Below are 27,709 nucleotides of genomic sequence, written 5' to 3' on the forward strand. Positions count from 1 at the left end.
CCACATCACACTTTTGTAACCTGTGGCAAAGTAAATCTCAGACACACCTGTGGAGTATTTAGTTTTCACTAAATGTGTTAATACTATGATTAGTAACTAATGCTAGACCTGCAGAATCTATGTAAATCACCAAATACTACACTGCACTGTTGGATGAGAAACAGATTCTTAGTGTTCCTATAATTATGTTGTAGCATGCTTCCAAAAAATGTCACATTCCCTACTACAAGTGTTGTTCACTCTTTACTTTACACATGTTATACACTCCGAGGTTTTCGTTTTTCCATATAGTGTCGCTCACCTTGCTCCCCTGCCTTCTGGCCTTTCTCACACATTGAGAAAAACCTGTTCAGTGAACATTTTCTGTTGAAAAAATGTGCAGACAGCTGTTACATACTGGTTCCAATACCAGGTGGCAGATAAATGACCCAGGAACACAAAAGTCAATCTCACAGTATACCAAGGAACTAAATTCCAATGGTGACTGTGTTCAGAAGTAGCTCAACAACTCATGTTATTTGTCCTAGTAAAAGGCTGGTTCTCAATAACTATGCTGTCTCTCATTTTACAACCCCAGATAAGCTTACTTTCTGGATAATCATCCTGGTTGCTCACTGTATATAATGAATGAATTATAATGGTGAATTGTGAATAGACATAATGAGAAAATTATTGAACAGCTGCAGACGCTCACTTGCACTGAACTATCAGTGTATACTACAGTGAAATTGAGATATTTGACTAAAATATTATGAAAGAAAGACTTGAAACCTATTTTCCAACTTAATTTTTTAAGAAAAAAAACTACACATCCTAAGAAATCATAGGGAAGATTGACTCCAAACACGACATAAATAATGGGATGAAAAGGACAGTCTTAAAAGCCATCCTTCATACAGATTTCGAAAGACCTTGTTGCCCGCATACTACTATTAAATAGTTAGTCCTTTGGTGGACAAGGAACAGTGGGGTATGCATACGCCTATCATACAGATAAAATCTTAAGACGCTTACCATATAATGAGCAGTTGACATCTGCTTTGAAATGTGTGGCTCAGCAGCTTTGTCAGAGACTGGGATTACAGGTGGGCTAAAAGGCCCTTATTGGCAGCCTAGTTCCCTCATTGTGTACTAGAATGGACATCAAGCAGCTTTATACATGTCTGATGTTTAGACCAGAAGCCAGAAGGTATGATAATTTTTTATCATTTTGTTATATTATTCTGTAAATGTGACTGTATGTAACTTCTATGTATTCTGATGCTTTGGTCCACCAGGGAAAGTTTGATATCTGACATTTTTGTTAATGCACAAGTAACAAATGAAAGAATCTAGTCTAGATGGAGACACTAAAGCATTAAGAGGGATGAAGATCGTATGTCTGATTATAAGTAGAAAAATTTATTGTATTTTGTAACAGGTAAACGTTTCTCTTAAGAGTAATGAATCAATGGGGTAAAAGAGAACAGGAAGTTTTGAAGTATAGTGAATCTTGTTTGGGACTCTGAAGCATGTAGATGGATGGGTGTGGGTGCAGAGTTAATTAGTGGAAAATCTATTAATTTTGGAAGAGAGATAAGCAGCTTTCATATAGTTGAAATAGGAGAAGTTCAAGAAGATATGAGACACACAGTACTGAGATGAAGAACACATTATTAATTTATAGATACTAGAAGGAAACAACTTTCAAGACAACAATTGCTTTACCACTGTTGAAATAGCATATCAACATCTTAACAAGACATCAAATTCTGAAATTTGTCATAGAAGAAGAATCACAACAGGTGAAGATTTTGAAGACAGAAGAAAGGCAACAACAAAAACTAAAATACAGAAGATTTTTCAGGAGCCAGCACAAAAGACAAAGGAGGCTGAAGTTAACAGTACATGAAGAACCATAGAACCAGACGCTATATCGCCAAGAAAATGCAAGAACATCACACACAGATATGGAAACACTGTGAGAAATGCATGCTTGAACATAAAAGCAAATTCTAACCAAGCTGTCCTATCTGACATGAACGGTGCTTGTGCAATGCGCTCAATACATTGCAAGTGTCAGTCATGGTCAGAACAGTATCCTGGATGGTTGTGAGCACAATATGTTGGAGCTCAGTGTATTCAAACATGGGCAAACTGTTGGTGCTTGTATGATGAAAGGGTGTTCTGTAACCACAGGGGAGGGGCAAAAGGTTTGGCTTCTCAAGAGGCACCATAATGAAGATTTATACTGCATACAGGGGAAGTAAAAAAACATCACGCACTAAGTCGCAGTGTGGATACAAGTGTGTGTTGAATAGTCATGACAGACAGTCATTGGATAGGATTGTCACAAAAAATAAAACGACAACAGCTGCAAAAGTCACTGCAGAACCGAATGTCAGCTTCATGAACTCTGTCGGCCTGAGAACAACATGAAGGGAGCTCCATAAGCACAGAATTGCAGAGTGAGCTGGAATGCCAAAACCACTCACCAGTACGCAAAAGCCCATAACAGGAAAATGTGGTGCTGAAGCCATAAAACCTGGACTATGGAGCAATGGAAGGAAGTCAAATTTCACACCGTTTCCCTATATTATGATATTCCATGAGCCCAATGGTTACTCTGCAAGGTTACACTACTGCCAAGGATTATCTGACCCTTTTGGTTGATCAGGTCAGTCTCATGTAACAATGTCTTTTTTCCAACTGTGATGCTGTGTTCCAAGATGACAGGGCCCCTGTTCACACAGTTCACATCATCCAGGACTGGTTTTGTGAGCACGAGAGTGAATTGTTGCATCTCCCCTGGCCATCACAGTCACCAGATTTGTATGTATTGAATCTCTGTGGTCTACTTGGGAGAGAATGGTGTACGATCATTATCCTCCTCCACCTTCGTTACCTAAACTTGCCTTTATTTTGCACAAAGAGTGGTATGAGACACACGACCTGTATTTATTCATTCTGAGATGACTGGAAGCCAGTTTGAATGCCAATAGGTTTCCTACGCTGTATTAGGCATGGTAATGCGCTGTGTTTCTAGTGTATCCACATTTTTGTCCATCAGCTATAATTTCTCTTTGAAAGTATACCCAACCATTTTTCCACCTCATTCTGAACAAGAAGAGATACTTAGAATTTCACCCATTCTACAGCCTACGCAATGAGTAGAAACTGACTGCTACCATATTGTGTACCGACTGCGAGTTATTTTACAAAAGTTAGCTTAATCTGAGTGAGAACCAAAGCATGCTAGGATATATGAAAGTGAAAACCAATAAAAGTGACAACTCATCACCTAAACACATGGTTACGCAGTTGTTGATCATTGAGTGTACAAAGCTGTGTCTACTATACTCACTCAGAACATTCCGAACTCACATCCTGCTCTTACACAATCTAAAATATTTACAGTGTGCACTCTATGACACAGTTCCACATTGGAGGAGCAGCAGAAATTAATTTGATACTTTTGTTAATTAATTTTGTCATTGTTGAGATAGCGTCCGCATATGTCTGGGTTCAGTGATCATCAAAAACAGCTGTGGTGCGCTGACACCAAAGAGCATCCAACTCAGCAATGGCAACACCATGTGAGAAAAGTGAATATTCCAACAATTTATATGCAGACACAAGCTTTGTTTTGGCAATATGTGAAGACAGCATCATAACAGACTATCATGTAGCCACATCTAAGACCACAGAACAGATAAACCAATTTCATTACGTAAAGAAATGATTTGAGTTCTATCACATCTTAATTTATTATTAGCTCAAAATTTCCATCAGCTGGAATCTGCAATCATATCCCTTAAAAGAACTGTGAAAACATTACCACTTGTGTGTAAAATAAAGTATGTTCTTTGCTCTTACTACGACAAATAACCTTGTAATTAATGAAGTGTTGTATTTTTTTTTCTAAATATGTTTGAGTACAATAAAGGAAAAAATAGGTTCTCATTTGCTTAGCAAGAACAAGACAAAAAGCTACAATACATTACAGCATGTAACAGAAATAGCGAAATTTACATTTTACATTACAGTTACTTTTGAGTCCCTGAATTTAATGGGCATGACCTTACAAACTTGTACCAGATGTATCAATTTCTACTACAATAGCATAGTCCTTGTAAAACTTTGCATTCTGATTCATACCACTATTTTATGTGCGAGTGTATGTGTGAATGATTTATGTCGCCTGTATTACATTAAAGTAGGAGGAAGCTAGCAGCGAGCAGATTCAGTAGAGAAATCCATTTAGCATTGAATTATTTTTTTGACTAGACCTAATCACATTAAAGGGGAGTATCCTTTCAAAGCAGTTCTAATGCAGAGTCTTCGATAGCAACTCTGCATGGTACAGTGTGTGAGCCGTTTATAACAATACGTTACACTTTAACCAACAGCTTTTTGCTGATAACAAAGTGGTTGCTTTGGGGTTAGCTGACATTATCAGGTGCTACATGCAACAGTAGTGATGGAACACTTGAGGAGAAACTTGGAGAATATTTTGCCTAAATTTCCTGGTCATGTTATAGTTTTAGGTGGAGATTTTAACTTATTAGCTATAGACTAGGAGACTCAAGTGATTAGGGTCGGCAGTAAGGACATAGAATTGTGTGACATTGTTCTAAGTGTCTTAGCCAAAAATTACATTGAGCAGTTAATCAAAGAACTGATTCATGAAGACATCATCTTGGACCTGCTGGGGACAAACAGATGCAAACTTTTGAATTCTGAGTAGGACAGGGAATCAGTGATCAAAAGGCCATTACAGCACCACTGAATACAGCTGTAAATAGGAATACAAAGAAAGACAGGAAGATTTTCCTCTTTAGCAATAGTGACGAGAGAGAGAGAGAGAGAGAGAGAGAGAGAGAGAGAGAGAGAGAGAGAGAGACCAGATTACCTGACAGGTCATCACAAAAATTTCATGTCCAGAACTGACAATGTTGAACATCAATGGACAAAGTTCAAAATCATCATACAACATGCCTCCAATAATTATGTACTGAGCAGAATTGTGAGGGATGGGAAAGACCCACCGTGGTTTGACAACCACGTTAGGAAGCTGCTACAAAAGCTAAGAAAGCTTCACAGAAAATTTAAACATAACCAAAGCCTCGCAGACAGACAAAAACTTAATGAAGGCAAAGTTATGATAAAGGGGATCTATGTGTGAAGCATTCAATAAATACTAAAAGTAAAAACTGTCTATCAACTTGACAGAAAATCCTAAGAGGTTCCAGTCTTATGTTAAACCAGTAAACTGATCAAAGCCATCTGACCAGACAAACTGTGAACATAATGGCACTGAAACAGAAAATGACAGAGAAAATGCTGAAATACTAAACATCTTTTTTCAAGACTGTTTCACAGAGGAAGATCACACTGTGGTTCCTCCTTGAAATCATCGCAATGGATGACAAAATGACAGATATCAAAATAGGCCAAGGGATAGGAAAGCAACTGACATTACTCAACAGAGGAAAGGCCACTGGACCTGACAGGACATCAATTTGGTTCTACACAGAGTATGCGAAAGAACTTGCCCCTTTTCCAGCACCAGTGTACCATAAGCCTTTAAAGGAGTGAAGCGTTCCTAATGGTTGGAAAAATGCATGTGTTATTCCTGTTTTCAATGTGGGTTGTTGATCAGATCCACAAAACTAAAGGCCTACAACTCTGACTTTGATCTGTTGTAGAATTTTGAACATGTTTTGTGCTCGCATATTATGACATTCCTGAAAACTGAAAATCTCTTCTGTAGGAATCACCATGGGTTCCGAAAACAATGATAATGTGAAATACAACTCATTCAATTCATCCACGAGATCCAGAAAGCAGTAGATACAGGCACCCAGATAGATGCTGTGTTTCTTGACTTCTGCAAGACATTCAATACAGTTCCTTACTGCCACCTAATGAAAAAAATACAAGTGTACAGAATACCTGGCCAACTCTGTGACTGGAATGAGGTGTTTCTAGCAAACATAACACAACAAGTTATTCTAAACAGAGAAAAGTCTTCAGACGTAGTACCTTTGGGCACGTTCCAGTGGAGTGTTATAGGACCACTGCTTTTCATGATATAAATACAAATGACCTGCAGATAACGTCAGAAGTTCCACAACGCATCTCGCAGCTGACAGTGCGTATACAGAGAAGTCACAGGGTTAGAAAACTATAACAGATTGCAGGAAGAGCAGCAGAGTATCGATGCTTGGTGCAGAGAGCAGCAACTTGCTCTCAACATAAACAAATGTAGCATCTTGTGAATACATAGACAGAAAGTCCCTTTATCGTTTGATTAAAAAACTGCAGAACAATCACTGGAAGCAGTTGCTTCCTTATATCTCTGAGTATATGTATGGAGTTATATAAACTGGAACCACCACATAAAACTAATCACGAGTAAGGCAGATGCCAGACAGATTCATTGGAAGAATGCTCAGGAAATTTAGTCCATCAACAAAGAAGTAGCTTTCAAAACACTCGTTCAACCAACATCTGAATATTGTTTGTCAGTATGAGATCAGTACCAGATAGGACTGACAGAAAATAGAGAAGAGCCAAAGAAGAGCAGCATTTTTCATTACAGGCTCATTTTGTAAGTGCAACAGCATCATGAAGACAGCGATGCTCCATCACAATATGGTCTACTGTTAAAGTTCCAAGAATGTACATTCCTACAGAAGTCAACCGATATATTGTTTCCTCCTAAATATATCTCATGAAAAGTTCATCAAGATAAAATAAGAGATTTCAAACCCACATCAAGGCTTACCAGGAATCGTTTTTCTCATGAACCATATGCAACTTGAAAAGGGAAAGTGACTGATACACAAAGTACCTTCCACCATACACTGTAAGACGGCTTGTAAAGTACAGATGTAAATGTGGTTTCTGACACACAGCAAAGGTGTTTGGGTTTATTACAAATTGTTGAAAACATCTGAAATAGTTTAATATAGTGGAAGGTAGTACAGAACATTTCAGCACCACAACAGTGGTCACGCAGACCCATAAAACGAGCATCCATGCACATGTCCTGTAGGGCTGCAACAAGCCAACATTTTAAAATAGTCAATGCTTTTAATGACTGTGCTTTCAGGTTCCTAAGGTGTGAAAGTCAAGTAAGCTTACAATCAGAAGAGAGGACCAAAGTCCTAATCTTTCATATTTACAACAGAAAACGTCATCCCAAGTTCATGGAGATAAACACACTATGAGCTGTAGAAAAGAAAACGGATTTCTCAGGCGAGAACTTAAAAATCTTTTTTCTTTGCTCATTCTTCCAGCCTTTTATTTCTTTGTTGAAACAGAAATTGCCTGTGTTCTTTTCAAAGGAGATGAGGTGAATTTATTTGTGAAGCTGAACCCTGACAGACAGCCCCAAGGCTGCCAAAGTGCTGCGGCTGGTCCAGCTGAAGCAACCATTGCTGTGAGCCCCTAACACATCGATATTTTCAATCTCTATAAATCAACAAAAGTGAATAATTTACACTGAATAAAGATTTTCATAATGAACTGCTTAATTAACAACTTTTAAATGCTTCACGCAATTTCAACAACCGATATCTCAGATGACAGCGTTGCACTATAGCTATCATCCTTTAAAGCTACATATCTGTATTTATTTCATTTCTTGATTTATTATGTTTTTCATATCTCTTCATGATGTGAATGTTTGTCATTGTATTCTTTGCAAAAACACAGCAAATGAATGCAACATGAATACTGTATGTTTTGTCATATTTGTGTATTTACTTAACGAATATGTTACTATTCTTGCCGGATATTTATTTAACTACTGATTACAACTGTTAATACAAAATGGTCAATCGTGTGTGTTAACTGACACCACCACTGAAGAGTGCTAAAAAACGTTTCTGTCAAGCATGCTTAAATAATTGTTTAAACAATATTCTGCAACAATCAGTTGTCATTTAATGTGGGCACACTTGTGTAAGAATGCTGGCTCATTTACTAATGAACAAACCCTTATTTGCAATTACTGTGATTTATTTATTTAAATATTAAAAATTCTTTTAATATGTTGGTTTAAGTGGTCAAGTTGAGTCAAATCATGTCTCTAGAACTTACGAACAATGTATTATTGGTGGGGATGGCCTTTAGCAAATGAGAGTTGAACAGTGGTGGAACACTGCTGAAGTCAAATGGTGATGCGACACTTTCTAGTGAAAAGCTCAAGGGAGCGATTCTGGTCATTTTTGTGGGGAATTCTTGATGAAGGCACACCTGCCTATGGCATTGTGTGGCATTTCAACGTGTAGGTGATGAATCCCAGGCAGGAAATGGCCACTACCATATTTTAACTTCTGGAGTGACTTATATGTTGAGAGGTTTAAATGTACTCCAGTGTAGGACACTTAACTTTTTCCACCTGCATTACAAAACTGAGAATAGACAGAGTGTGAGTTTTTGTATCCCTCAGGTTAATTTGGGAATCATCACGTAAACCCTGAACTATTTTGAGCTGGCAAATATTTTGTGTATTGTGGTCAAACTGGACTTAGTTTCACATATCTTTGATGACTATTTAGTATGAAGAATCTGCTACCATTCTCATAATGCTCTAAATGCAGCTAAATCTTTGATGACTATTTAGTATGAAGAATCTGCTACCATTCTCATAATGCTCTAAATGCAGCTTTACTGCATTTGATAAGGTTATTTTCTATCTGCCTTTTAATTGGATATCGCAGGACCTCTTTCCGTTTATTATTCAAAATAATTCTCTGTAGTCTACATCATAGTCCAGTTATCTAAGGTGCGAGCAACATCACGTAAATTCACAATTGGTTTGCTCATAAAGGAAGCTGTTTAGAGTGTGACAACTCAGGAGAAAACGGTTATGAAACACTGCATCAGGCTTCTGACAGGTGGTCACATTAATGTGAACAGAGTGTGTATGTCATAAAAGGCTGACAGGTTTTCTGCAGCTGGACAGCATTTGAAGCTAGGCACAACTACCTATTTGTCCTTGATTGTGGAGTCATACTTGTAATTCCACCAGCAGACAGGATGCTTTCACATTTTGTCTGAAAACTGTGTGACGGCTACTTCAGAGCATATTATTCTTAATACACTATGTGATCAGAAGCATCCAGACACCTATCTCAAAATGACTTGCAAGTTTGTGGTGCCCTCCATCGGTAATGCTGGAATTCAATATGGTGTTGGCCCACCCTTAGCCTTGATGAGAGCTCCCACTCTCACAGGCATATGTTCAATCAGGTGCTGGAAGGTTTCTTGGGGAATGGCAGCCCAATCTTCATGGAGTGTTGCACTGAGGAGAGGTATCGATGTCGGACAGTGAGGCCTGGCATGAAGTCTGTGTTCCAAAACATCCCGAAGGTGTTACATAGGATTCAGGTCAGGACTCTGTGCAGGCCAGTCCATTACAGGGATGTTATTGTCATGTAACCATTCCACAACAGGCCGTGCACTACGAACAGGTGCTAGATTGTGTTGAAAGATGCAATCGCCATCCTCGAATTGCTCTTTAACAGTGGGAAGCAAGGAGGTGCTTGAAACATCAATGTAGGCCTGTGCTGTGATAGTGCCACGTAAAACAACAAGGGGTGCAAGCCCTCTCCATGAAAAACACCACCACACCATAACACGACCGCCTCCGAATTTTACTGTTGGCACTACACATGCTGGTAGATCACATTCGACGGGCATTCGCCATACTCAAACCCTGCCATCGGACTGCCACACTGTGTAACGTGATTCATCACTCCACACAATGCGAGGCGTCGCTTGGCATTTACCAGCGTGATGTGTGACCTATGAGCGGCTGCTCGACCATGAAATCCAAGTTTTCTCACCTCCCACCTAACTGTCATAGTACTTGCAGTGGATTCTGATGCAGTTTGGAATTCCTGTGTGATGGTCTGGATAGATGTCTGCCTATTACACATTATGACCTTCTTCAACTGTCGGCCATCTCTGTCAGTCAACAGATGAGGTCGGCCTGTACGCTTTTGTGCTGATGTGTCCCTTCACATTTCCAGTTCACTATCACATCGGAAACAGTGGGCCCAGGGATGCTTATGAGTACGGAAATCTCGCATACAGACATATGACACAAGTGACACCCAATAATCTGATCACATTCAAAGTCCATGAGTTCCGCAGAGCACCCCATTCTGCTCTCTCACAGTGTCTAATGACTACTGAGGTCACTGATATGGATGGAGTACGTGACAGTAGGTGGCAGCACAGTGCACCTAATATGAAAAACATACATTTTTGGGGATGTCGGATACTTTTGATCACATAGTGTATAACCTAACCATTATTGGATAGTAAGAAGACGTTCAAACACGGTGTCTTGATTACAGAGTGTCCAATATGCCTTACTGTGCACCCACCTTTCAATATTGCTTCCTCTAGCAGGTGAATCCTAATTGAGGAGTGGTGACCCTGCTGGGAAGATGCTTCTGTCTTGCTTATATTACATTGTACTTCCAAAATTTGATCTATTGCAATCATATTTATGGGTTTAGTCATGTATAGGCTTGGGGTGGGTGGTCCCTTCATTGACAGGCTTGAGTTGAGGCAATGAGTTGTAGTCCGGTGGCTCAAGACATCATCCATCGTCTACAGCCACACATTTTATTAGAAACAAGCTGCAGTGCTCCCAGTGTCATTCCATAGTGACAATGCCCCTGAGCGTGTGCTTACAGCAGCCAGCACAGCAGTGCTAATGCAACAGGTGGCCAGCAGCCTGATGGAAAACTGGGCCGGATGGAGATGCGCGACATCAGCGGCACCACGGGCACCGTTTTGGCACGACTCTGCAACTCTGGGCAGGGTGGTCATAATTCTTATAGAGTAAGACAGTCCCTAGCAATGATAGTCTTCCTTTGAGCACAGAGCTGTACACTCTGTCAGTTAGCCTGAACAAGTGCAGGCAGTGGAACTGCCCCATTCATGAACGACTGCCCTCCAGGGCAGACGGTTGGTTGGAGGCAGCCCATTAGCTGGAAGATGCCAAGTCCATGTAAGTGGACTCAGAACCAGCACTAGGCTCACTGGTGTTGCAATCACAAGTCTCGTAGAGGCTGATTGCAAAATAATATTGCCACATCACCCAGCACAGTCCTCCCCTAATGAACGGTGCATCCAGACGCCTCTGGCTGAAAATGATGGGTATTTATATCAGTTCAGTGCCTATTTGTCATGCCGCACCACCATTCCAAACACACACACCAAAACAAGGTGGCAGCCGGAAGGACAGCAACTGGCCTGCCGTTGCCGTGATCACGCCGCCTTTCTGCTGTGTTGACAGTATTGCAGGCACTGGCCCCTAGATCGGAATGTGGAAACAGGCTGGTGGTATTGCTGCATTTGATGTAACAGTGTTTCGTTCAACACTGAGCTTGCTGGCTTCCACAGCCTTTTCCAACAGCCATGACAGCACTTCTATTTTACTCTGTAGCATCATACAATAGTGACAGCACTAGATATCTGGTGATGTCACTCTGATCACTTCATATGTCCCTTGTACTGTGTAATAAACTTCTTGGTCTCACCCTTTGGCGTGTATGTACCTGATAGCAACAATCACAGACATACCAATACCCTGGTAACATTCTTATGTGTTTCCCTACTTCTTCCTGATGTTTCAGGGCTTTGGAATTTACCATCTGGACTTGTCTCCATCCTACCCTTAATGCCTTTTTCAAATTCTGAACAGACTCCCCATTCCTCTTGATCTGTGGTCTGCTTATATCAAATGACAAAGGCATCTTCCTCCCATATAATACCCATACAGAGCAAACCCAGTGCCTGTGTGCACTTTGGAATTATATGCCGTGATGACAGATGCTAAGTAAACACTCCAATCATTACAGTGGCTGTTGACATAGTAACGCAGCATCTTACCTATAGTACGATGCGAGTGCTCTGTTCTATCATTAACTTGCGCGTGCAGTGAACTAGTCTTTTGTTTTCGCACTGTGATAAGTGATATAACTGCTTCATTAAGTTTGACATAAGATTAGGTACCTTGGTCCATGATTACCATTTCAGGATCACTAAATTTCAGTACCCAGTTATTCTCCATGGCCTAGGCCACTGGAGTTGCTTGTTGGCTGGGGTGATACTCTTAACATATATTGTGAGAAATACTATTTAATAGTCAGAACATAGCAGTTTCCCACTGGCATCTGGTTAAAAGATCCTAAGATATTAATTCCTGTCATACCAAAAGGTTCAACTGTCCCCAGTAACCTCTGTAGTGTGTAGTGGTACTTGCCAATGGCTCAGATCTGCTTGCTGTGAACATGGTACACAGGTTGTTTACATACTGGTCTATGTTCCTTTTCATTGTCCTCCATCAGGAACATTCCATCACCCTTTGACACATCGATGTGCAACCCCAAGCACAGATAGTATGTGATCGTATGCTTCCTCCACCACTCATTCCCTTAGTTTACCAAGCACTACTATGCAGTGCCCCAGTGTCATTGACCTACATAAAAATCAGCCGTGCACAATGTACTGTTGCCGCATCGTAAACAGCTTGCAGTCTGCGTCAGCGGTGTGTGCTGTTTGTCACTTCACAAAGCTGTGACCCAGCGCCCATACTACTGTAACCTTCCTGCTCAATCCAACCACATTTCCATGCTTCCTGTCTAGTTTATTGACTACCTCAAAGTTAAACTCACTCAGTTTCAATGCCCACGTCATGAGTCTGCTTGATGGATCGTTCAACCCTAACAACCTCTTTAACATTGCATGATTGTTTACTATCTTGAATGTTTTACCATACAGATAACATTTAAAATATGTAGCTCCCATATATCAGGCTCAACATCTCCTTCTCTGTTGTCGAGTAATTCTTCTATGCTTTGCTCAATTGCCACAAGACATGAGCAACAGGATGTTCCTCACCACATATTACCTGACTCAAGGCACACTCAGTGTCTTGCTGGAAGCATCACATGATAGAACAAACTCCTCCTCACAATCCAGAAAGACCAACGCTAGACTCAACACCAAAGACTTTTTAGCTTCTCAAATGTTACTTGACACACTGTTGCCCACTGAAATTGTACACCCTTTTTAGTAATGTGTAAGGGGCTATGCAATGTCCAAAAAACCCTTCATGAATTTTCTTTAGTAATTGACCAACCCCAAGTATGATTGTAGCTCCTTACTTGTTAGAGGAAACGGAAAATTCTGCACCACCTGTATTGATTTCAGGTCTGTTTTTTACCCCTTACTGACTAATCACACATACCAAAAAAAAAACTCGCTTATTCCTGGACAAAATCACATTTTTCCAAACTTAATGTAAGACACATGGCATATAATCACTTGAAAACTTCCCTCAACAACAGCGTATGTTCCTTCACATCCCTTGAAAATACAGTTATATCATAGAGGTACATCATACATTGCTGAGGTTTCAAACCCCACAGTACTCTGTCCAACAACCACTGAAACACGGCTGGTGCACTTTTCAACCCAAACAGCAATCACCAATACTGGTAATGAGCCCAGGGGACCAAAAATGCAGTGTTTGGCCAGTCCTCTGGAATCACCTTGAACTGATGACACCCACTCTTCGATTATGTCATAGGGAAGTACAGGCAGTGCGTTAAATTGTCAAGGGCTTCTGTAATGCTGGGTACCAGGTATGAATGTATCATTGTTTTACCATTCGGATCCGATAGTCACAACGAAGTCCATACTTTTTTGTTGTATCTGCCGATTTTATTGGTACTGCTGCTCCCCACGCTCAGTTGTTTGACAATGATATCCTCCATAACCAGCTGTAAACGAAAAGGTATGCAATACTGTTTCCAATATACAGGTTATTTGCTCCCCAATGAAGTTCTATGTTGTGTTGTGAGAGTCGCTAGTAATTAGCTCTGAGGATTAAATAGATCTTCAGATTCCAGTAACAATTATTTCATTTTTACTCTGTTCCCTTCAAATACTCTACATTTACATGTAATGCAGTTGTAATGGCAGCTTGCTTACGATTATAGCCCACACATGACATGCCCAAATCATCTTCATCCAGTACTTATAAACTTGCTTCCAACAATCCTTTGGTTAGCTTCATCTCAGTGCTGCCAAAGTTATTTAAACTGACAGGTGCCACATTCTCCCCATCCATCTCCTTATGCATACAATTCTGCTCCATATAAATCATCACGATGCACCAAATATATCATTCTCTTATAGTGGCTATATCACACACAATATGTTAACAGACAATTTTGGAGTCACATTCATCCCAAAGGAGTTTCCCACTGCCTTCCAGCAATATACCATGTTATTAAGCTTTAGTTATCTTGTCTGCAGTTTAGCTGGTTTTCCCCATAAGGTAGATGCACCTAGTGACAGAATTTCATTAGTGACAGCTTCCCCCAGTTGGAACATTGTCCCCTTGAGTTCCACTGTACATTCCCAAAGGTCAATTGTGGTGCCAAGCTTGAACTGAAAATCTAGCCCAGGGCTGTGCAGCAACCTTCACTTACACGTGACACCACTTTCACACACTCCTCAACTCATTCCACCCCAACCTGGAAACTTAATACTGTTAAACCTAGTGACTTCACATCACTATCTCCTACTCTAAAAACATTATAGCGCAATAATTAGATTCCCTACCTAAAAGGCCCTGGCTTGCCACTAACAGGTGTGCTCCAGTGCCCAACAAAAATTTGTTTCTTACCCCTTACAATTCCTAATGTACCACACTTTGCCTCTGCATACATTTCTGCAGCACTGAAATTTAATGGGAATGCTGCCCATCTGACTTTTGGTTCCAGTTTGTGGTTAATGCCTGAATATTTCACTGTGTCAATTCTGGCCCTTGCTGCTGCTGGTGCCGAACCACATCACATTTCTCACATTGTGGCTGTTGGCACTGCCTCTGAACATGCCCTGCACAACCACACCTATAACACCTTATTTCAGTACATAAAATACCTTACCTATTGTGCACTCCTGCTGTTGTATCTATTACCTCCTGCTCCGTAGCTATCCTAATGGTAGTGTTCAGGTCTTTTGGGGTACCTGTCTGAACCCTCCTAGACATACCAGTTGGCAGGCCCCTCAGCAAAGCGTCTAGTGCCCTACAATCTGCTTATTTGCTTCACCATTCTCTGTTAATTCATAGGTAGGTCAATTCACTTACCCTGTCACTGAAACAGTCAATCGACTCATTCTGTTTCTGTGACATTTCACTGAAACACTCCCAGAAAAACCTCCCACTGTTCTGTTCCTTACAGCATTGCTGGAGCCCTTGACCTAATCGCTGAAATTTTAGTGCATGCCTGAACTTTCCATTATCTCTCACAAACACTTTTGCCTGCACTGTCAGTGCAATTTTCAATAGCTGATCATCGGACCAAAACCCAATCTTTAATACTGCTTCCAGATCATCCACCAAGGACAATAGAGCCTCAGTTGGTTTGCCCAAAAAGGGAGTAATAAAATTTCTAGCAGCTGGATTCACCAATCAAGTAGACAGACTGGATAATACCCTACCCTCCTCCACAGAAACCATCTGTACAGGCATCTCTGCCTTATCTGCCAATAATAGCACTACCTGATTTATTAATAACTGAATTGCCTTCTGTCCAGAAACATCTTGCATCCCTAATTCTGTGAAACCTTTATCCACAACACACAACCAAGTACAATAAAACAATAACACCAGGACAATAAATACAATTACATAATACTACTTGCACCATACGTCTAATCAACAGCCACTTCAACTCAGTACACTACCTAACAATAGGGTCATAATGGTGAGATGTGAAACATTCCACTGATACCAACTCAGCACGTGGTGCATTGTGCCATAACAGGTTGCACTGTGAGCACCTTACTGGTTACAAATCGTGCTCGCACACATCGATGTGGAACTGTGGCAAATCAGCCGGTTCCTGAAGCTTCGCAAATGTTACTTTCAAGTTAAAATGACAGCCTTGCCTTTAACTCGTCTCCCCTGCACACGAAAGTAGGAGAAGAAAAACAAAACAGCTCATCAACTACCCCCCCCCCCCCCTGTAGCTCTCGATACCTGCTGTGGCTGACACATGGTACTGAGCCCAGCTGCTGATATACCTCTACAAGAGGTACTGACACCAAAATGTAGATGTCTGGGGTGGGTGGCCTCTACAGTGGCAGGGTTGAGATGGGGGGTTGTTATCCAGGATGTTGGTAGTGATACCCCAAGAAAAATCATCAACAGTCACACATTTTATAAGAAAATAAGCTACAGCACACATAGTTTTGTTCTAGAGGCAATATTCCCTCAGCATGTGCTAACATCAGCTAGGGTGGTATTGCCGATGCAACAGGCGGCCAGTAGCCTACTGGCAGCTGGACTGGAATGCTGACATGCCAAGTCTGTGGCAGCATGTGCACTGTCCTTGGCATGACTTGAATTCAGGCCAAGATGCATCAGCAGATGAAGGAAGCTGCCACAATTCTTGTAGCGGAAGACAGCCTCCAGTCATGGTGTCCGCCCTCTTGAGTGGAGGCTTACAGCACCATTTGCCTGCACAGGTGCAGGCAGTGGAATGGCTGCACTGCCTCAGTAACAAAAAAACTGCCCTCCAGGTCAGAAGGCTAGCTGCAGCTGAAGTCAGCCTGGAGGTAGTCCAACCACAAGAAGGTGCCAAGTCCATGGGAGTGGACTTGGAACCAGCACTAGGCTTGTCAAGTTGGAGCCAATGTCTCATAGTGGCTGCTTGCAGAACCATGTCACCCTGCTGCCTGATGTAGTTCTTCTCTTGTAGATAGTGCTGCCAGGCTGAGATGCCATTGGCTAAAAATGATGTGTATACATACAGAATAGAATAGAAAAATTATAGGTTTGGGGCCTATTTGTTGTGCCACTTCCAACCATGTACACCACAACAAGATAGTAGCCAGAAAACTGAGCAACTGCCCTGCAACTGCCACGGTCCTGCTGTGTCACTATTGTGGACGCTGGCCCCTAGCTCGCAATGTAGAAAAAGCTGGTGGCATTGCTGGATCTGATGTAATGGTGTTTTGGTCAGCTCTGTTCTTTCTGACTTTCATGGCCCTTTCTCAACAGCTGCGGCAACGCTGCTATTTAACTCCATACTGCTTAAAAATAGTGGTGGTGGTACAGCTTTTTCTGCAGTACTAGTCACAATTGTGGAGCAAATAAAGCTCTTTGGAATGGATCATGTTAATGATAAGCAAAATGACTTTACAAGGCAGTAAGATGGGCAGCTGAATGGCCTTACTCAACGTTTTTCTCTCTGACAAAGACCAGATATTCTCTACCCCAAACCGACTGGTTTAGGCTGTAGTTGACAAATATGATCTGAGAACAACATTGAGTACATTTGTGTGTAGCTGAATAGCACCTGCCATATATCACCTTGTGATTGAAATGAATGCTAGTGTGCCCAAGTTGTTGGCAGCTGAAGCAGTGTTTTGTGTTGAATGCATAATGCCTAACTTACAGGCAGATGAAATACACTGAAATGAACTGCACTAACTGTGGTACAATAAAACTAAAAAGAGGGGATAACAGTCTTGCAGGATTCCATGTGCACTCTCTTCACAACTGCCCTGTCTTCCAATTCTTATTGCTGGACTTTGGTGTTGAGGTTCATTACATCATTCTACCTAATGACATCTTTATTACAATTTAAAGTGGTATGTCGCATACTGTATATTAATTATGCTGCACATAGTTTTCATGTGTTATGTAATTATATATTCTTAGTCTCATTTCCCAAATTAAAAACTTGAGACTGCATTTGCTTATGTTCACAGTATACTTGAATTTCACTGTGGTACCTCATTTGAACATTTACTTGTTCTCTGCACTTATCATCCAAGTGCCAAGTTAAAATAATAAGACCAAGATATTAATTTAAAATTATGATTAAATCTGACATAAAATTAAGAAATATGGGTCAGGACCAAAGCATATGGGTTCCTCTGCACTGAAAAACTCTAGAAAGAATTTATTTATCATTTTTAATATTATCATTATTAATCAAATCAAAACTGGACCCAGTTATTTATGTTATTAAAACATTATTTATAAGATTCCCTGGGACTACAGTTTCATATGGAACAGAAAGATTTGTTTTACAAACCTCTTTATAGAAAAGATCCATATTTCTCTCCACATCATATGCTAGAAGATTAGTAGCGGTTCCAACAAGTAATATATCACAGTCCTTGCTCGGATCCAGGCGTCCTGCACATATGGCTGTTACTGGCTGGTTGATGTTAAGAAGTACCAATTCCTTACTTCTCTCATGTGAGACCATGCGTCCAGTTTCATATCCAACTCTTCGATGTGGACTGTGTATAAGCACCTGTAATTAATGGCATTACAATACATCTAACATTCATGAATTCTGGTAAATTTGAACAGGACAGCTTCAGATAACGTGAAATTATCCGATATTTTAATTACTGGTATCTCATATATTTTTATCTGCTTTTGATTCAGTATCACACTCTTTAACATTTATAACCCTGTTGTCACCTAAATATTCCCCAATTTACTGGAACCCAGTAAAGTTGTCCAAATTAATAAGAAAAATGACTCATCTGAAGGAAGGAAGGAAGGAAGGAAGGTCCTAGTTTAATGTCTCACTGATGAGGTCGTTAGAGAGAGAGCACAAGCTTTGATTAAGGAACCATCCCAACATTTTCCAGTCCTCTCTAAAGAGGGGGCTTGTCTGACCCCCCCACTCCCCCCCCCCCCCAAAAAAAGGCCATACAGACAGTGCTGTGCTTCAACCACTGTGCAAACACATTCAGTGACTCAGCCAAAATCATGGACTGTTGACATCCAGTGTGCCAATTTGTCTACCTTCATATCTATTGTGGGCAGGAGTGTAGCCAGTACCCATCTAGGAAATCCCCTGCAAACGAGTTTGGACAGTATATTGTGCACAGTGTGTCACATATACTGAAATGTCCTACTGTGGTACATACACTCAAAAAGAAGCTACAGTGTCAGTCTTTGCTATCTCTATCAGTTCACTTCAGCATCCACCTTGTTGTTCGAGTCCAATGCCATTAATACTGTTCAAAATAGAGACATGCCATAAACGTAAGTCTTGTGTTACACCAGTCATTCAAGTGCAAAATTGACCACAAAATCAGTAAGTGTGAGTGGCCTCCAAATGTGATAATTCCTAACTGTCAGAGTGAAATCTAGCTCTAAGAGGTGCTTACAGCATCCACGTGACCAAGACGTCACTAGTGCAGGGCTTAACAACTGGCCAGTTTTGAGCGCGAGTACTCGCGTCTGCTCAGGCACGTGCTCGCGAGCAGGTGCAAGATCATGGAGCAGGGAGGGAGGGGAAATGCGCGCGCACGTTTGGATAGGGCCGCAGCGTGACTATTGAATTCGCGCCGACTGTGTAACGTTTAAAGTACTACGATCAGCTCTAACAGTCACTTCGCTGGTTAAGAATCATGTCAAGTCGTCATTGTGTAACCCCAACCATGCTTTCGCAGTTCAACCCCCATTGGGAGGAATTGTATATGTTTACAGAAAAAGATGGTGTCGCAAAATGTTTAGTATGTCACAAAACGCTGAATTCTTTTAGGAAATTTAATTTGCAGCTCTCAGAGAGAGTTACAAAATTGCTTTGCTTTTAGCAAAATCCCTGCTCCCCATCACTGATGGCGATTTAATAAAAGAATGTTTGGTAGTTGCCGCGGAACATTTGTGTCCATCTCAAGTTGAACAGTTTTGGATTGTGCCACTATCTAACATGACCATTATGCGTCGCATACAGGACATGGCAGACGACGTCCAGAGCCAGCTTGCAAATATCCTTAAAGATTTTATGGTGTATTCTCTATCTCTGGACGAAAGTGTTGATATCACAGGAACAGCGTAGCTTACCATATTTATTAGAGGTGTTAATAGAGATCTTCAGGTGAGGGAGGAGCTCCTCGATGTAGTAGCCATGAAGAACACCACAACCGGAGGTGATATTTTAAGTAGTGTTGAAGAAAGTGTTGAAGAAAGTGTTGAAAATATAGGATTGTCGTGGAATTCTTTAGTTTCAGTGTCTACAGACGGTGCACCAGCGATGACAGGGAAAAAAAAAAATCAGGTTTCGTCGCGCTGTTGAAGGAGAAAATGCAAAAACTGACTGTGCCGAATGAAACAAGGGGCGTTCACTGGCTGATCCACCAGGAAAACTTATGTGCAAAGAGTATCACTCTAAAAAATGTGATGAGTGTTGTTTTTCATACAACCAATTATATAAGGAAGCATGGGCTAAAACACAGGCAATTTAAAAGCTTTCTTGCGTATGTAGAAAGCCAGTATGGTAGCCTGCCTTATTACAGCCAGGTCCGCTGGCTTAGTCGTGGCGAATTATTAAATCGATTTTTTTGCCTATTAGATGAGATAAATATGTTCATGGAAATAAATAATTCCTGAATTGAAAGAGCCTTCATGGAAATGTGATCTCGCGTTCTTAGCAGATTTAATTAGCCATCTGAATGCTTTGAACATTTCACTACAAGGTAAAGATCTGCTAATTACTCATTTCATAGATCGAATACGAGCTTTTAAAATGAAATTGACGCCTTGGGTGAGTCAACTGGAAACAGGAAATCTAGCTCATTTTCCTAAATTATCATCCATGCAAGATGTTCACAAAGACTGTGAACGTTATTCACATAGTTTAGTTGCCCTTATGGAAGAATTTGATCAACGCTTTCAAGATCTGACAGCACTAGACAGTGATTTTGATCTGTTCTCCTCCCCATATTCAGCGAATATTGAAGAGATTCGTCCTGAGCTGCAACTAGAAATTATTGACCTGCAGTGTGACAGAGAATACAGAGACAAATTTCAGAACAAGAAAAACATTTTGGAATTCTACAGACACTTCCCTCAGGATAGATTTCCTCGTTTGCACAAACTGGCGGCTACAATAATATCAATGATCGGTTCCACGTATGTTTGTGAATAACTGTTCTCTGCAATGAAATGTAACAAGACGCGCCTGAGAAACGCATTGTCTGATCGAAATTTAAACGGCACGCTGCGCCTACAATGCACAAGAACAATTACTCCGAACATAGACGCAGTTGTAAAGGGCAAAAAGTACAAGATAACCGAGAATCCCACACCTCAGTGACACCTTTTATTGTGTAACAGTTCACAAATTAATACGAATGTAGAGGCATACACTAAGCTAATAAAATTATGTGGCACGTGTACATTCTCCTTTATTTGTTTCATTTGTCGCAGTAATAATTCGTGAGTGATGTCCCCGCAGGTGGCCGCGGATTTACATTGACTGGCGGCAGCTGTTGTGTGCCCCACGTGACTCTCCCCACTCTCCGCTCTGGTCCGGTAGTGGGGGTAGCATGCTCGCGCTGCTCCGTGCTCGCGCCTTGCTGCTCACAGCTTGCTCCGCGTGCACGTATGTTGTGAAGCCCTGCACTAGTGGCAATGTGTTCCAGAACTGCTTACATATCCCTATTACCAATACGAACTTCCCATTCATCTTCCCAGTTTTCCCAACTACTGCATTACTCCACCTAAACCTCCCCCAGGCCCTTCTGTCTCCCTCCCCCTTTTTCTCACACACCTTATTCCTTGGGCATACTTTAGGTCAGTCCCTGCAGTTGATACTCACAAGGGGAGGCCGCCAATTGTGAAATTCAGATTCGATTCATACTGCGCATAATAAAAGCTCATGGCCAGAGGTGTAATGTGGCAAAGCACCAAGATGCACTTCTCAGCCGTTGTCGAGAAAATCCACAGTTAAAAGAAACCGTTGCGGTGAAATACTCTCTACGATTTATATTTTCCTACAGCGTCGTGGGGCAGCGGTAAGCGCTCGGGTTCGTAGTCCGAAGGTCGCCAGATCGAATCTCGCGCCATGCAACCTTATTCGTTTCGGAATAGCGTTACTACGTCTTCCGTTAACTACACGTGTAAACATTATGAAGACAATTAATAACATTTGTTAAATAAAACTTTGTTTGCGGAAAACATAATCATGTTCGAAGTCGCCAGTTTTTCCACGGCAAACGACTTTCAACAACTTACTATATGCATAATTGTTGCAACTGATTACGAACCCGAGCGCTTACCGCTGCGCCACGACGCTGTTAGAAATTGTAAATCGTAGAGAGTATTTCACCGCAACGATTTCTTTTAACTGTCGATTTTCTCGACAACGGCTGTGAAGTGCATCTTGGTGCTTTGCCACATGACACCTCTCTCCATGAGCTTCTGTTATGCGCAGTATGAATCGAATCTGAATTTCACAATTGGCGGCCTCCCCTTGTCAGTGTTATTCACTCCCATTTGAGTTACTGTACACCTCTGTATGACATCAGGTGCAGTAGATGTGGATAGCTTATTAGAGCTTAGGGTGAACGCCCATATTTGAGATGGAATGATTGTGTCTAGCTTGGAACCCAAAATATTGTAAGACATTATTGTTCTATCACAGAGTTCAGACTAAAATAATGGACGCCTCCCTCAATTTTCCATGCCTTACCATCTACAATCTCATCATGCCATGAAAAGTGGATGTATAGATTATTTTGGCACAACCTAAATGAGCTACCTATATACCTGTGTCATGTTATGCATCTGGAAAAAAAGATCATCAATCTCATATGATAATGTCACATCCAAGAATTCAGGGCAAATCATATTACCACTAAGCCCCCCTATCATACCTGACCCCTCTACCAAACCCCCCCACCCCACAACCTCATCTCTCTTGATCTCATACTACCCTTTCTCATCCCCACCCCACATGTTAACCAATCTAGACAATTTGCAAGGTTTACATTATATTTACCAGCTAACAAAGACAGTGATTAGACATTTATAACAAATGGTTATTCAAAACACAATTCCTTGAATAATAGGCGGACACATTTGTATCTACATGACCTACCACTTCCTCGACATTATGTATCTCTGTCAGTAATGTGCACTGATTGTGATCGTAACACGCTTAGTTGTGTGTGTGTGTGTGTGTGTGTGTGTGTGTGTGTGTGTGTGTGTGTGTGTGTGTCTAGGGCCTCCCGTCGGGTAGACCGTTCGCCGGTTGCAAGTCTCTCGATTTGATGCCACTTAGGCAACTTGCATGTCGATGGGGATGAAATGATGATGCGTAGGACAACACAACACCCAGTCCCTGAGCGGAGAAAATCTCCGACCCAGCTGGGAATCAAACCTGGGCCCTTATGATTGACATTCAGTCACGCTGACCACTCAGCTACCGGGGGTGGTCACATGGTTAGTTATGGTCCACCGATGAGTGCAATACCAGCATGGTTTAGATATTAGCAGATCTTTAAACGGGTGTTATCCTTTCCCTATCAGGACTCCACGACAGGCACGGATAACTATACGGCATGAAGTACTTCACAAAGGCTGTCAAACAGCTGTGTGAGGTAGGATGCTTTTCTTGTGAACAACTTCTTGTGATCAAATGAGCATTTTAGCACTTGAGGTAACATAGCTTAACCATGGCCCATCAGCTTGTGTAATTTTGGGATGCTTTATCAAATGGGCATCTTTTATCATAAGGCTTAAGGTACCATAGTTATGGCCCACTGACTCATGTACCACCCGCGTGCTAAATAGGCTGACACATCTTTAAAAGGAAGTATTTTTCCTTTATTAAGACCCTGTGATGGGCAAAAGTTAGAACATGGCATGGAGTATTTAACAGAAATTGAACACAGCTGTAAGAGATAGGGTCCTTTTTATGCAGACAATGTTTACAACAGGCATTTCTTATCTACTTTAAGACCTTTTGTATATGAGTGTATACGACATGAGGCATCATGCCCACACCACAGATGCCTCACACTAATCCCTACTGTGATACAACTTGTTTTTTCACTTTAACTTCCAAAATTTTATCTTAGGTCCTGTTACAATGGTCTTGGAATACACTGCACGTGACATCATATTATTTTTTTTACATGCAGATTCTAGTTATATTTCATAAGGTTTTATTTAAACTGCTAATTTTTGTCATGATGGCATCTTACCAATGTTTTGTAAATTGCTTGTAATAAAATACCCAAAGCTTTTGACATGGTGTTGCTACCCAATGATTTCAGAATACACCATATGTGGCATCATTGGTACTTGATGTACTTATACTAGCGAATCTTCATAACTGCTACATGTGTATGGAAATTGTGTATACATCCTAATCTACTTCTCCTCCCTCTCTCTTTCCATCTCCTCCTCCCCCTCTCTATTGCCCACCTCATCTTCCTCCCATCTCTCTTTAACCATCACCTACTCCTCCCCTCTCACACTGTCCATTTCCCCCCCCCCCCCCCCCCCATATCTCTCCACCTCGTCCTCATCTCTCCCTTTGTTTATCTCCCCCTTCCCCCTCTCTGTACATTTTCTCCCCCTTCTCCTTATTGTTATTGCAAATTAAAACATCGACTAATAAATGAAGTCACTTAAAATAAATGGGTAAATCAGTTGGGAGACATCCCAGTTGCTGGATCTGTGAGGATAGTAGCTGCAATGACAGTATTTCTCATAATTTTAAGCTGTGAACTGATAGACTTGCAAAGTTTTGAATGATTCAGACTCCACTGTAGTATTCTAGTCATCAGTTGATAAGCCATAAATACAATATTCCTCTTTCCTCTTGAAACTTACTGTGACAAAGGAAACAAAACAGCACAGTGTTGTATGTATATATATGGAAGAAACAAGTTGTCTAATGGTTTAAATGCCCTGACATCTAAGTTAAAACTGACTGCAAGAAAGAAAACAGAACTGTATATTTTTTTCACAGTGCCACATTTTATTTGTGGCAATTGGTTTTAACAGAAAATCTGTACATTGTTGTTTAAAAAGTATAGAAACCATATCTATCTCTAACAGTTTGAAGTAAAACATGCAATAATTTTTTGAGATTTCTGATATCAACATTTTCCTTTTATATATTAAATATGTATTTATATTTTAGATATATTTTTAAAAAATATAGCGCCAATGTCTATCCAAGTGTTTATTTGAGCATTGGGTACAAATTTAAAATAAACTGGTCAAGAACTTTCGAGATTCTTGCAAACAATGTTTCCCCTATACATATTACATATACATATTTGTTTACAAAACTTTTAAAAAAATTTTTATCTTATATTTGTCTGAAAGGTTATTGGAGTTTCATGCAAAAATAGGAAATAACTCAGCCAAGAACTTCTTAACATCGTTACTAACTATGTTTCTCCTTTTGTGTACTACACACACATTTATGTATTAAAAAGATATGTGCCCTATATCTGTCTGAATGTTTAGTAGAGTATCACATAAAAATTTGAAGTAAATCAGACAAAAACTTTTCGAGAATTTTGCTAACAATGTTAAACTGCAAATTGTCTTTATATAGAAGTACTGATTTACATTTTATAAAGTTTAGTCCTGTACCTGCAACAACTTGACAAGAATGAACTGTATTAATTTTAATAATCTTACTATCTATTATTTACAAATCCTGTTATGCAGTTTTAATGCCTGATGTTCTAAAATACATCATGTGTGGCATCACTGTATCTAATGTTTGTACGTTCCACTTAGTGATTTATATGTTTATTCATGTTTTCAATGAACAACCTGTCAACAATGCCTTTCATGTAAAGTTTTGTAGATCATGTTTGGGTTACAATAAAATGCCCCACTCCTTGGATGCATGTCGCCACCAGTGACTCCTAGGTCACATTGATGCTGTAGTTTTCGTTCTGACAGTTAGCAATAAGCACATCTGGAGACCATGTTAGTAGGATCTCATGGTCAATTTTCCAGTTGTATAACTGGTGTAATGCAAGAGTTACATTTATTGTATGTCATCTATTTTGAACAGTACTACTGTTGTAGAGCCTAAGTTTCTATTGTAATGCAATTTTGTAAACCTTATTGCTATATACTGTAACATCTCCAGTATTTTGTTCCTCAGGCTTATTTGATAATGGCCAAGCAGTCCGAACCAGCAAGCAGTCCAATCAGCCCAGGAGACTTGCATTTGCATAGGATATACTTTTGAAACAGATACACCTTAAACATTTTTTTAAATAAAATTCTGTATATGCAACAACTCAGGTCCAAAAAGTTCTATTGTTCTTTTCTGGGATCAGCAGATGCTGCATGAAGGAGAATAAACAGATCAACTGTGAGCAGTGTGAAAGAAAGGAGAGGGAAAAGAAATCTAAAATTGAAATTCAAAATGGTAAACACTTAGTGATAGGAATACACATGATTTACAATACAGCAAGAGAAGCCAGGATTTCTTCTTTAAAATTCTATTACAAACATCCCATTAATAATACACTCCTGGAAATGGAAAAAAGAACACATTGACACCGGTGTGTCAGACCCACCATACTTGCTCCGGACACTGCGAGAGGGCTGTACAAGCAATGATCACACGCACGGCACAGCGGACACACCAGGAACCGCGGTGTTGGCCGTCGAATGGCGCTAGCTGCGCAGCATTTGTGCACCGCCGCCGTCAGTGTCAGCCAGTTTGCCGTGGCATATGGAGCTCCATCGCAGTCTTTAACACTGGTAGCATGCCGCAACAGCGGACTTGACGGACTTTGAGCGAGGGCGTATAGTGGGCATGCGGGAGGCCGGGTGGACGTACCGCCGAATTGCTCAACACATGGGGCGTGAGGTCTCCACAGTACATCGATGTTGTCGCCAAAGGTCGGCGGAAGGTGCACGTGCCCGTCGACCTGGGACCGGACCGCAGCGACGCACGGATGCACGCCAAGACCGTAGGATCCTACGCAGTGCCGTAGGGGACCGCACCGCCACTTCCCAGCAAATTAGGGACACTGTTGCTCCTGGGGTATCGGCGAGGACCATTCGCAACCGTCTCCATGAAGCTGCGCTACGGTCCCGCACACCGTTAGGCCGTCTTCCGCTCACGCCCCAACATCGTGCAGCCTGCCTCCAGTGGTGTCGCGACAGGCGTGAATGGAGGGACGAATGGAGACGTGTTGTCTTCAGCGATGAGAGTCGCTTCTGCCTTGGTGCCAATGATGGTCGTATGCGTGTTTGGCACCGTGCAGGTGAGCGCCACAATCAGGACTGCATACGACCGAGGCACACAGGGCCAACACCCGGCATCATGTTGTGGGGAGCGATCTCCTACACTGGCCGTACACCACTGGTGATCGTCGAGGGGACACTGAATAGTGCACGGTACATCCAAACCATCATCGAACCCATCGTTCTACCATTCCTAGACCGGCAAGGGAACTTGCTGTTCCAACAGGACAATGCACGTCCGCATGTATCCCGTGCCACCCAACGTGCTCTAGAAGGTGTAAGTCAACTACCCTGGCCAGCAAGATCTCCGGATCTGTCCCACATTGAGCATGTTTGGGACTGGATGAAGCGTCGTCTCACGCGGTCTGCACGTCCAGCACGAACGCTGGTCCAACTGAGGCGCCAGGTGGAAATGGCATGGCAAGCCGTTCCACAGGACTACATCCAGCATCTCTACGATCGTCTCCATGGGAGAATAGCAGCCTGCATTGCTGCGAAAGGTGGATATACACTGTACTAGTGCCGACATTGTGCATGCTCTGTTGCCTGTGTCTATGTGCCTGTGGTTCTGTCAGTGTGATCATGTGATTTATCTGACCCCAGGAATGTGTCAATAAAGTTTCCCCT

The 27,709-nt window shown here is 41.3% G+C and overlaps 1 protein-coding gene across 5 annotated transcripts in view; it reads right to left on the reverse strand.

Moving 5' to 3' along the window:
* Positions 1–27,709, reverse strand: part of LOC124721652 (Bardet-Biedl syndrome 2 protein homolog) — a 170,057-nt gene that overhangs the window by 94,522 nt on the left and 47,826 nt on the right. For all 5 annotated transcript variants that reach the window (XR_007006367.1, XM_047246721.1, XM_047246719.1 and 2 more), the window contains one exon: positions 18,132–18,356. Coding sequence is in view for 4 of the 5 variants with exons in the window: in XM_047246721.1 (XP_047102677.1) it covers positions 18,132–18,356 (225 nt within the window). In the remaining variant the exon portion in view is untranslated. The remainder of the gene's footprint in view (positions 1–18,131; positions 18,357–27,709) is intronic.

The sequence above is a fragment of the Schistocerca piceifrons genome, chromosome X (genome assembly GCF_021461385.2).
Source record: "Schistocerca piceifrons isolate TAMUIC-IGC-003096 chromosome X, iqSchPice1.1, whole genome shotgun sequence".
Taxonomy (NCBI): Eukaryota; Metazoa; Arthropoda; class Insecta; order Orthoptera; family Acrididae; genus Schistocerca; species Schistocerca piceifrons.